The following is a 12,749-nucleotide window of genomic DNA, read 5'->3' on the forward strand; positions in this document are numbered from 1 at the left end:
CCTCAGCTACCACCTAAACCACACATGTTGTACACATATGTAAATAATTTTTACATAGAGAAGAAAGTGAATCAGTAATAATAAAATGTTGAAAACAGAACTTACAGTAAATCATACATTTCTACAGTTTGTTTTATTGTCACATGACAATCATAAGTAAGTGTTTATATTACTGCATTTTAAAATTCAAATTCCAAATACTGAATGGATACACCCTCTCTGTTAACAACATACTGTACTGTATAATACAAGTGAAAATACCAGTAGCTATTGAAGCTATTGAAACCCATGGGTTTTCTACTGCTTTTTGACATTTCATGGAGCCAGAAAAATGAATAATATGCTCAAAATAACTGAGCATATTCTTTATTTTTATGCCTGTTTTATTGTTGCTGATATTTATATGAACAATAAACCTTTTATTATCATGTTTGTTTACAGTTTCACAAAAACACATCACCTCACTGATTTTGAATGTGATGTACATTACTAATGTCATTCTCACTTGTCTGTCAGAAGCAATAAAACAATCAACAGTCAATCACTGGGTGAACAATAATTCACAAGGCAGTATACAAAAATGATTTCTGATCCTACAAAAAAGTAGGATGTAAAGTTGACTGTAGAGAGACATGAGGCACAACGGTCTGTTGCGCAACCTGATCACTTAATATAACAAATGACTCCTTAAAGTTTGAAGTTACTAATTGTCTTATTGAATCACTTTTTCCTTATTTTTCTAACGTAAATATAATATAAGCAGACATTATTGGGTGCTCCAAGATACTATTTTCTCCCTTCCTCTCTTCTCCTTGTCAATGAAAGGAATAGGATTAAGAAGATGGATTAATCCATGTCAGTAATGCAGTGAAAGCCATCAAGTGTGTCCTCTGTTCAGACACCTTTGTTAAAGCTGTTAATCCCTTTGTTCATGCTCAACCTGCTGCACTTGCAGATATATGTGTCAGATGATACAAGATGCAGAGGGAGCTATGCTACTAAGGCTTTGTCTGCTTATAAAAATCCAAATGCTGAAATAAGTATTGAGATTGATCGAGATAAACTTTTCAAATGTGGGAGCAGAGTGTGTTCTAGGGACTATTTAAATCATTAAAGTGACTTTCTGATTCAGAAAACTGAACATGGTAATGTTTCCTTAACTTTCCCCAGAGCAGTTCATTAAACGTTTTAATCTTTACCATAAGCAAATCCATTAAATTCTTCTCTGGAATCTATTTGTAATGTTAACCAATGCAAATAACTTCAATGAAAGGAATAGGATTAAGAAGATGGATTAATCCATGTCAGTAATGCAGTGAAAGCCATCAAGTGTGTCATAAAAGTTGTTTTAAAATCATGACTGTGCATTTAGTGATTTTTGGGAGCAGACCACCTCTGACAAAAAGCACAACATATACTGCAGTATTAAATTTAATATACAGTTTCATTTCACCTCTCCTGTTTTCCTCTTTACCACCACTACTACGGACTGTCGTCCCTGGACCAGAGATCTCTTCACTCTCCCAGTCTCCACCAGCCAGGTCGATGCACGGTCCCTCATATCTGCCTCTGTTCACCACCATCCTCTACCTTGCCTCCTCAGCTGACTTCCATCGCCAGCGACCAGCCAGTGAGTGACCCCTTCTTTTCCGCAGCTCGGTCCACCTCCTCCAGCATTCCCACAGTGACTTATCCCCGCACTGGTTCGCACCCGGTTCTATAGACTCTATATTCAGTATTCATTGCCTTCTTCACCCGTTACTTATTGTACAGCGCTCATTAAAATTGTTTGTACCGCAGTCAGCTCTCTGGGTACCTTTTATCACTCACTCACCCTCCCGTGTGTGAGCGATCCTAACATAAACGGTCTGGGGTCACATCCACACAAATGACTGCATACCAAGACTTGAATGCATCAGCTAAAGAACTTAAAGGGTGCTATTATAAAAATTGCCACTACAAGAACCACCAGTAAAGCTTGTTATACATCCATCATAACAATTCCAGTCAATGACATTGTGTCAAACATGCCTATTATATAGTATTTGCATACGGTGGTGAGTTATAAACCTGCCAGTCATTGTATAAAATACAAAAACAGTGATTTCAGACCTGTATAGTAAGTCGGAGCTACAACTTCAAATCAGAAAAAGTTGGGACAGTTATGTAAAATCAAAAATGAAAATGCTGATGTGTAAATCATCTGTGTCTTGTATTACATCTAAAACACAGCAGCACATTATTTGATGTGATAGCTCAATTTTATTCTTGGTTCAAAACAAACATATCAATTATGATGCCTGCAACACATTACAAAAAAAGTTGACAGTAAAGCATTTACCATGGTGTGATGACATCCCTTTTCACAACACTTAAGACATTCAGTGACTGAGGAAACCAAGTGATTAAATGTGTCAGGTGCCATTTTGCCCCATTCTTCCTGCAAACAAGTCTTAAGGTGTGCAACAGTCCTGGGTCTTCGTTGACTCGATTTGAATTTCAAAAGGCACCACACGCTCTCTACTGGAGACAGGTGGGGACTGCAGGCAGGCCAGTCCAGCAATCTCACCCTCTTCCTCCACAGCCAGGCCTTGATAGTGTGTGCAGAATGAGGTTTTGCATTGTCTTGTTGAAATATGCATGGGCATCCCTGGAGCATATCTTGCTCTAAAATCTTTGTGTTTTTCATCATTAATAGAGCCATCACAGAAATGTAAGTGAACTTTGCCAAGGGCAATGATCCAACGTCAAACCCTGACTTTTGGACTCGTTGCTGGTAACAGTCTGGATGGTCCTTTTCGTGTTTGGTCCAGAGCACATGGCATTCGTTCCTTCCAAAAAAGACCTGAAATACTGATTTATCTGACCATGATACACATTTCTACTGTGTGATGGTCCATCCCAGATGTCTCTGAGCCCAGAGCAGTCGACTGTTCCTCTGGACACTGACATAGGGCTTCCTTTTGGCATAATACAGCTTTAAGCAGCATGGATGTAACTGCGTACAGTAGTGCCTGACACAGGTGTGCAACAATTCTTGATACAGTGCTGTCTGAGAGATCAGACTTGTCCCTTGCTCTATATGCAATGAAATCTCTACTGATTCTTTGAATCTTTCAATTATGTTATGTACCGCCGAGGGTGACATATCCAAATCTCTATTTATCTTTCTTTGATGAACATTGTTTTTAAACATTTTAATAATTTACTTATGCATATGTTGGCAAACTGGTGAGCCTCTGCCCATCTTTGCTCCTAAAGGGCCAGGCTTTTCCTGGATGCCACTTTTGTACTGAATCATGATTTGTTGTTGGTATCACCTCTTTTAAATGGAAACATAATTTAATTGTTTTACCTCATTACTAGCCCTGAAATGCAAAGTCCCAACATTTTTGGAATGTGTTGCAGGCACAAGTGAAGTGTGTTTATTTTTGAACAAAGAATAAAATTGACACGGTATCAAATAATGTGCTGTTGTATTGTTTTCAATGTAATGCAGGATCATTTACAAATAAGCATTTTCAGTTTTAATTTAGATTTTGCATACCATCTGGAGTAGAGGTTAGGGTTAGGGTTACCTGTATGTCTGTGTGTGTACATATACAGTAAGTGTGTGTGTGTGTGTGTTTATATACAATACATTATTGCTTGGTATGGCATCTGTCTAAAATGTACGTGTAAAAAGGTCAACTCTACAGCATACGGTGACAGAGTTGCATTGAAATTTTGGTTTAAAAACATGACTTAATGTTGGCCGCAAACTACTATTTGTAAATGAATATACAATACCTGAAACAGCCACCAGCAGATCAACAAACTGAATCAGCTGTCTACGCAGTTACAGCTGCGATGACGTTTGAGTCACGTGACGAAGGGCCGTCGCGCTTTCTGACTATTTTGCGGCTGTCCGGGAAGCTAGTTAGGCTAGCAAAAATAAAAAAGTTAGGCTAGCAGCTGGCTAGCCACAAACAGGGAAATAATATAAGTTGGTGATCAGCGTTAGCTTATGCATTTAGTTACAGTATTTACAGAATTAGCAGGATCGTTTCTGGGTTAAGCTCCGAGTGGAGGAGAAATTACGAGAATTGGCAGGTAGTTGGACAACATTTTGACATTTTTGTTCCATCACTTAATAACGTCAGTTGAACCTCGGACAAAGTTAGCTAACTAACGCTAAAAAGATAAGTTAACAAATTGCTAATGTTATCAGCTGATGACTGAAATGTATTAATGAGTTAACTTACGTCTAAGTTACAAGTATAGCAGTAACGTTTAGCTAGTAACAAGAGCAATGTGTCAACTGTTATAGCACGATGACTAAGTTGCTCCTGCCTTTAAGCTAATTTAGCTAACTAGGTTAACGCTACGAAATTAATTTCGGTGCTGTTGAGTACCTCAATGGGATATCTGAACCAATTGGACATGTAAAGGACAATCCAGTTAATCTTGGGAATGTTAGCGCAGACCTCGGAGTGTTTCCGTTACATCTTTGTATTTAACATTAGCTATGTAGCAATGCTCCAAGCCTTCTTAAATATCACATATGGTGGGCCGAATAATAGTTAAAGTGTGAGACAAGGTGGTGATAAACGATACATGGTGAGGGTAAGTGTAGTTCAAGGAGGCTGTTGTAATTGTACAGATAATTTTCCAGTCCGTTACCACATGGTGGCACTAATGTAGAGAAAGCCTGATTACCTTTCTTGAAACATGACTAAAGGAAGTGGATGAGATGGTATACTGTACATGTATATCAATGAGAAAGACCCTGCCAGTCATGCTGCTCACCTGTCTAGTCATGTCTGGGTCACTTACTCGGTCTTCATTTGGAGGTATATGACACTTTTGAGACTAATACACCCAACTGAGCACCACACACACACACACACTACTTTGATGGCCGCTTGTACATAGATAACTTGAATTTTCAGAAATCATGGAGTTTGTGTTTACAAAATAACACATTTTCCCCATTGCATCACACATGTACTGTAGATCAAGGTAGGTGTCTGGTTTCCCATATCAGAGGTTAAGAAGTATGGATAATGCATACTGTAGGAGGGAGATGCAGACGTGCTGGCCATTTTAGCATTTGTGTATCTCATGCATATGTGGACTTTCCATGTGATTTATACATTCGCTTTTGTGCTACTTCCTTTCTCTTCATCTGTCTCACATTTAATACTCCTTGGCAATTCTTTTCCAGTCCAGGGTTCCAGACTTTATCAAGTCGTTTCTAAAATATGCTTTAATGTATATGTTGTGTTACAGTGTGCATGTTGTGACAGATTTTGAGTTTGGCCATTGTCAGCATAGAGATGGACGGAGATGACGTCAGTTTTCCTCCAGATTCATCAGATGATCACTCGCAAAGAGGAAGTGTAGCTTCTTCAGCAACACTTTCCCGTGGTACGGTGCAGCACACTAAATTAACTCCGGTGTCTTTCTAACATGCATTATTTTCATTTACTGCAAAGTAACTAAATACATAATTTTGACATGGTATTGGCTTATTGTTTCTCTTTGTAATGTTTCTTTTTTTGTGATTTTGTGATTGTTCACACAGCTCAAGAGGTGCTTATATACCTGTTTGGTGACAGCGCAGTACACTTAACTGTAGAAGGGCTTGGCAGCATCACTGTGCAGGAGTTGGGCCGCATTGCTCGCGAAGCTCTCAATATTCCTGAGTCTGCACAGGATGTGTTTGCCTTCTGGTTGTGCTCTCCACTGCTCGGTGAGACCCACTGCCCCACACGCTTTACACTCAAAAATGCTTTGACTCTGAATCTGATCAAATGGTAAGCAAACACTGATGTTTTGAGGATGTTGATGTGTATATGGATGCCTCTTTCTTTATAAAATGGCCACCAAATATTATACAATCTTATATTTTTGGCAAGATGTCAGCCAGGATATGTGCACGTCTACATACCTGGACCCAAGTCATATAGCCTAGATATAGAGCAGATAAAAAAAATCAATATAGTATAAGCATCAGAATTGATTTCTTTGTTCCATCTTGTCTCCTCATTACTACTCAGAGTTGCAGTTAAAGGCGAGGCATCAACCTTACAAATTGTGTCGGCAGTGGCTGGGGCCGCTGTATCGCTTCACTGAGGCCTCAGAGGAAGACATTTCACAAGGTGAGAGTTTGGACTGCATGTTGCTGTTTACATGCATTAATAAGTAACCTGACTGAAAATTGTCATAAAGTGTGACATTGACTCAGGTCAATGAATCAGTTGCTGTGATATGAGAGCAAAGCCACTGAAGGAAAGATCATTACTTGTACCAATGTGCCTTCAATTCAGAGCTGCATAAAAGTTCAACTAAATTGAAGAACTGGACACATCGCTTTCCACAGCTGAACAGTAGGATAATTGTGAAAACAGTTCACAGTTGGATAAATAAGGATCAAGACCCCTTACTTTTCTGTCAAACTCCAACCAAAAGTGGAAGAAAACAAGGCTACACCATATTCAGGTTTCACAATATATGTCCACTAAAATATGGTAACTTTGGAGTGTAGATGAATGCTCTGATTTTCAGCCTTAAGCCTATTTCCAAACACTGCACATGTTTTTTGTGCCAAGCGTAGCCTGTTTCTTTTTCTTCAGCTGTTGCCTCTTGATTTGTAGCTGACTTACAGTATAAGCTGTCAGTGCTTAGTAGCTTAATCGTGGTAAATAAAGGATAAAAGTGCTCTCATTTGTTTGGAAGAAATAAAAAGGAAAACAAGGTAGTTGGCACAATAAACACCTGTGGCTGAACAGGAAAAGAAAGGCTGCAACTTGTGGAAAATTGAACTGCATCAAGAGAAACCACACAAAAAAAACAGCAGGAAAGATTTTAAAATTACTGCATTTTAGTACATTTTGTTAAATAAAATAAGATAACATGAAATATTTATATAATACAGAGTAAATATTGTTGGCTCTTTAGACATTTTAGCCCTTAAATCTTTTATGTCAAAAATATTACTGTTCATATGTTCATGCCTGACCAGTCAGTATTATGCTGAACAAGTCCTGTAAACATTAGAAAACCGAAATGTTAAATAAATGTTGCATACAATGGTTATTTTCTATTCTTCAAAAATGAAATATTGCTGCCAAATTTGAAGGTAGTTAACTAATGCTTATTCAGTTTGTCAACAGATGAATTAGTCAATCATTAATAGTTAATTTATAATAACTACTTTAAAGCAAGATTGCCCAAAAAGTGCAGTTGTGGTCATTAGTTGTTTTTCTTTGTCTTATGTGATGTTAAAGGGAATACTTGGATTTTGGACTTAGTCAGACTAATGAAGCAGTTTGATGTAACTTTATAAAACTCAATTAGCATGAGGTTAATGTAATTCAGCCATTAAGTGGCATTGGTGCGTAGTATCGGACAACTTTTACAAGCAGCGAGTATAGTACTAGAGGGTGGTAGGGATACCACCCACTGTACAGAACTGTGAGCCAGAGCAGAGGGGGTTGGAGGGGGCTTGAGTGGTAGATGTTACCTTCACATTTATCACAGAGTTTGTCTCGATACCTTCACTCCTCTGCTCTGGGCGATGAGGCTGGATCTAACCCATTTGAGCGCTCTGAGAACAGATACATTTCAAACGATAATGCATTGCTGTCCTCTGCTTTTGCCCCCAGATGAACCATTTCTCCAGTACAGACGGAATGTGTTTTATCCTAAATCTAAAGAGCTGCAGGTACTACTGAGCCAACTTCTCTATGAAAATTGAATTATGAAGACACTGTTGAGTGTCACTTTTACTTAAACTGCAAGTTTTGTAAACCTTTAAGATGTATAAATGTTCTATTTGAAGACGCTGGACTCGGACTGACTCTGATAACTGGTTAACTCTTGTCTCCCACCTGAGCAGATAGATGATGAGGGAGTGCTCAGACTCCTGTATGAGGAGGCCAGGAGCAACATCCTCACTGGTCGATATCCTTGTGATCCTGAGCACTGGGCCAATCTGGGCGCCCTGTCTCTTGCTCTCGATGAGAGAACTGATCTGGACAGTCAACAGTTTATTGCTACTATAAGGTAAGTTAGAAAAGTTGGTTTTAAAAGGAATTGTGGTATTTTTGTCTGGCACGGTTGATTTTTCAGTTTCTCTTAAAAAATAGTTTGGCATTTTGGGAAATGCTTACATAGAGTTAGAGGATCGATCCACTTCATATAAGACTACAGCAGGAGATGGTTGATGTAGGAGTGAGTAAAGCCACCTGAACATGTGTTTAATCTGCACAAACACTAAAGTGTAAACATGCAGTGATTTCCTGAAGACTGTGCCTGGCCAAAAGATACACCAGCAGGTAAAACCAGAACTTGGTCCTTCTCCACCTTGGATTTCATACAGAATAAACGGTAGATTATTTTTTTTACTTTTGGGCTTGTAGTTGGAATATTTCTCCATACTTAATGTCTTAATAATCATACTAAGCTAACACATACAGTATATCAAACTGTTCTAAACAAATTAGCCTCTTTGAAGTAAACTGCAGAATGTATCTAAAGGTGGCTGTAAAACCTATGAAGTATAAACTGTTTTGGAGAAAAGGAATACACTTAAACAGATAACTGTTGTGTAAGTACAGTATATGCACATACACTTGTACACTATGAACTTAAATGAGTCAATGTGCCATTTTCTGCTAAGATACTCATCACTGTGCATGATGCAAATAATTTAACTTGACATTTTTGTCAACATGAGATCGTATTTGACTTTCTGTTTTTGAGCAGCACATGCTCAACCTTAACATTTTGAGTCTCACAGTTGGTTCGGTAATAGCTTGTCCCTTTTAAAAATGAAGAACAATGCCCAGGCTGCAGTTGGTTGAAAATCCACAGGCATTGTGAAAGTGGTCAACAGTGCTTCTTTTGTTTGAAGAAGCTTTTTTTTTTTTCTTGCATTGATAACACTACTGTGCCACTGCAATCATTTTTTCAAATAATTGTTGGTTTGTACAGTTGGTGCCAAGTACCAGAATGCACACAGTCATATTTTTGACTAGCGTGGGATGATCATGGGATTGTTTCTTTTTTCCTCTTTAAAGCCTTTTGAGACTTTGTGAATGTGAATAAAAGCTCATAATTACAAGTAGTTGACAGGGCCTATGTAACACTGTATGTATAATATTGCAATACTAAAGAAGTGTAGTCACTTGTATGTTCTCCTGATGCTGACAAGCTGCCTACAATTAGTAGTAACATACATCTGTCCTATTATTGTTCCCTTGTAGTGTTTAATAATGTACCTCCGGTTTTTATCTGTCACCTTTAACCGTTTTATAGCTTGCTCCTAGGAAAAAAAAAATCCTTGTCCTCTACACATAACTTAGATGTTCAGCATAAGTAGAGCCCAATTAGATCAAAGTATGAAATGATTGCTGCTTGATAATCTGCATATTCATTTGATTGAATCATTCTATTATAATTAGTGTTTGATGTTTGTTTTTGACCAAGAGCATAACTAGGCATCATCATCATGATGGTGGCACACGTAGACGCAGCAGCTCAATGCTCTCCCTTTTGGTGCTTTGTATGGTTGTTTATGTATGTGTGGCTACTTGTTTTGAGCACATTCTGCTGGGCGAATAACATTTGTGGTTGAAATGATCTCTTGGAAATTGGACTATGGAGCAAGCAGGCTATTATGGCTGAGTTTATCCGCTCTTATGGCATAGCGGTGGATATAGCCAGAACTCAGGACTCTCAGTGGTTTACCATTCCCACAGGCAGGAAACGGAGGCTGCAAAAGGACAGGAGGCAAAAGTGGGGCTGCCAGGCAGGCGTGCTGGTCAGGCTGCGTAAGCACCCACTCAAGCCAACGCTTCCCAGTATATTCCTTGCTAATGTAAGTTCTATTTTGTATAGGCTTCGCCCTCTAAGAGCTCTCGCTGTTGGGTTTATTCCTTGCGCATGCGCAGTCCTGAAGTGATTTCTTTCATGCCCTGTGCCCTGCACTGGGCTGACCCCACTCAGGTCCACTGTGGCTGTATAAAAGCCTGCGTGACCTGAGCTCTGCTCCCGCTTTTTTCTTCAGCAGTTCTGAAGAGCAGTTCATAGAGCTACAGTGCCTTGCGAAAGTATTCGGCCCCCTTGAACTTTGCGACCTTTTGCCACATTTCAGGCTTCAAACATAAAGATATAAAACTGTAATTTTTTGTGAAGAATCAACAACAAGTGGGACACAATCATGAAGTGGAACGAAATTTATTGGATATTTCAAACGTTTTTAACAAATAAAAAACTGAAAAATTGGGCGTGCAAAATTATTCAGCCCCCTTAAGTTAATACTTTGTAGCGGCCAACACAAACTAGACTTTTTCAGTAATTTGTTGCTTTGCTTTCCTTCATCAAAAGGACCTAAACAATTGTTAACCTCAGCTCGAAAATGATTTTCAGAACTCAAAGATCTCCGGTACAGCCTAACACTAAACAATTCCTCATGATCTGCCTCTGCAGGGGTACTAATGCCATCGGAGCCACACTGTATAAAACAAATACATGAAACGATCGATTTAATTCATGTAGACTGATGAATGCACTTTTGACTGTTTTGGCATTTTGTGATGTGACTTTGTGGTGTTGGGTGCCTTTAATCCTTGTGTATTTCATCTCACTCCAACAGTGTGTGAATACATTTTATATACTTCTGTTTGCAGGAGTGTGTGTGTGTGACAGACAAATAACATATGTACAATAGGTCAGAACAAAACTATCTGCCCAGTTAATGTAATTGTAATATGATCGTTAAATTGGCTCATGGATAGATGTTAAAACGAACCACCCTGTTGTTTATCTGTATTCAATGGCCCGTGAGTCAAAATTCACACCTAAAGTCATTCAAATGAATCATCATTAGCGTGGAAGGAAAATACTTAAACAAGTCTCACTCATCCACTAACATGAATTAGCGAATTGCGTGTTTGCTTAACTGCAACTAACAAAACGAGGATGTAGGTAAATATTGAAATTCCCTTCGATTGGTGGCCAGTCTGTAAAGCACCGGGTGAGCAGGCGCTCCCTATTGATGAGCTTCAGCTAATCCATCGCATTTCCCTGTAAATAGCTTTCTGCATGAGAAAGAGACCCCCCCCCCCCCCCCGCCTGGTGTTCCTTGTTCTTCATGATGCTCTCTGTGCTTTAAACGGACCTCTGAGACTATCACAGTGCAGGTGCATTTATATGGAGACTTGATTCCACACAGGTGGATTCTATTTATCATCATTAGTCATTTAGGTCAACATTGGATCATTCAGAGATCCTCACTGAACTTCTGGAGAGAGTTTGCTGCACTGAAAGTAAAGGGGTTGAATAATTTTGCACGCCCAATTTTTCAGTTTTTTATTTGTTAAAAAAGTTTGAAATATCCAATAAATTTCGTTCCACTTCATGATTGTGTCCCACTTGTTGTTGATTCTTCACAAAAAATTACAGTTTTATATCTTTATGTTTGAAGCCTGAAATGTGGCAAAAGGTCGCAAAGTTCAAGGGGGCCGAATACTTTCGCAAGGCACTGTATGTCTAAAGAGTGAAGTTTCTTGAACGCCCACCCGGGTCACTCACTATTTGAACTGTTACCATCAGGCAGATGTACAGAACAATAAAAACTGACAAATAGACTAAAAATAGTTTCTACCCCAGAGCTATAACAGCTCTAAACGCAGTTTTATAGACACACAATGTTAAAGTAGTCTATTAATGCAGAATGCGGTGGATGATTTATGTATTTGTTTTTACCTATTTATCTTGAGTTTTTTTAATGTACTGACACTGAGAGAGTGCAGTCATTTTTGTTGTAACCATAGGTACAATAACAAAGAATATTTGATTTGATCAGCGGACATCTTTATGATGCTGAAGAGATTTCATTTTGTTAGTGGTAGAGTTTCAGAAGAATTCAAAACTCCCAATAGCCCTTAACTATAAAGAACTGTATTATGAGACCAACACATTTAGGCTTGTGCCTTTATTGGGGTCGTCCTAAAACATGTTATAAAGGATGTATAAATGGGATGCTCGTGAAAGAAAAAAATGCATATAACAGTTGAGTGAAGACGAAATACAGGAATCTGTAGTGTCATGTTTTCCAAGAGTGGAGAAGACAGATGACTCAAGGAGTAATGCAAACCACACAGTCATAATGGAAAGTCCAGTAGCATAAGCCAGTATAGTCAGTAGTGGAAGAGGAACTCGGACTGTATAAAATAAAAGTATTACCAGAAAAATGGCACAGTTCACATTAATGTATATTAGTTATAATTATTGATATTGTGTAAATCACTTTAATGTTGCAGCCAGTAAAGGTAGAGCTAATGTTAACTACCTTGTATGCTTATAATTTTTAGTACTTTACATACTGCTGGGTACAGTAGCTTGTGAATTTTATACCAAGGATCAAAAAAGTTTTATTATATGGTATTTTGTTTAATTTCATTCAGAAAAGAAACTAAAGTTATCAAATAAGTACAATATTTTCTCTAAAATGTGGTGAAGTGGAAGTATGAAGAAACAGAAAATTAAAATACTCAAGTTCAGATATGGGCAGCGCCGTTGCCTCACAGCAAGAAGGTTCTGGGTTCACAACCTTTCTGGGCGGAGTTTCCATGTTCTCTCCGTGCTTGCGTGGGTTCTCTCCGGGTGCTCCGGCTTCCTCCCACTGTCCAAAGACATGCGGCTTAGGTTGATTGGTGACTCTAAATTGCCCGTAGGAGTGTGTGTGTGTGTGTGTGTGT

The 12,749-nt window shown here is 38.7% G+C and overlaps 2 protein-coding genes across 4 annotated transcripts in view; both read left to right on the forward strand.

Annotated features, from left to right (window-relative positions):
* rom1a (retinal outer segment membrane protein 1a) overlaps nt 1-1,723 on the forward strand; it is a 7,060-nt gene extending 5,337 nt beyond the window's left edge. Inside the window, exon 6 of the mRNA XM_020600559.1 lies at nt 1,528-1,723. Within this exon, the coding sequence (XP_020456215.1) occupies nt 1,528-1,723 (196 nt within the window). The remainder of the gene's footprint in view (nt 1-1,527) is intronic.
* A 2,096-nt stretch (nt 1,724-3,819) lies between these two features.
* The window catches only part of frmd8 (FERM domain containing 8), a 19,665-nt gene continuing 10,735 nt past the window's right edge, over nt 3,820-12,749 (forward strand). Inside the window, exons 1-6 of one of the 3 annotated variants that reach the window (XM_020600508.1) lie at nt 3,820-4,092; nt 5,272-5,409; nt 5,567-5,734; nt 6,042-6,143; nt 7,650-7,708; nt 7,883-8,049. In XM_020600508.1, coding sequence (XP_020456164.1) covers nt 5,319-5,409; nt 5,567-5,734; nt 6,042-6,143; nt 7,650-7,708; nt 7,883-8,049 — 587 coding nt within the window. In that variant the 5' untranslated portion in view covers nt 3,820-4,092; nt 5,272-5,318. Of the gene's footprint in view, nt 4,093-4,125; nt 4,833-5,271; nt 5,410-5,566; nt 5,735-6,041; nt 6,144-7,649; nt 7,709-7,882; nt 8,050-12,749 lie in introns of those variants that run through there. The other 2 variants (XM_020600511.1, XM_020600510.1) reach the window with 2 other exon arrangements.

Source organism: Monopterus albus, unplaced genomic scaffold, assembly GCF_001952655.1.
Source record: "Monopterus albus unplaced genomic scaffold, M_albus_1.0 scaffold47.1, whole genome shotgun sequence".
Classification (NCBI taxonomy): Eukaryota; Metazoa; Chordata; class Actinopteri; order Synbranchiformes; family Synbranchidae; genus Monopterus; species Monopterus albus.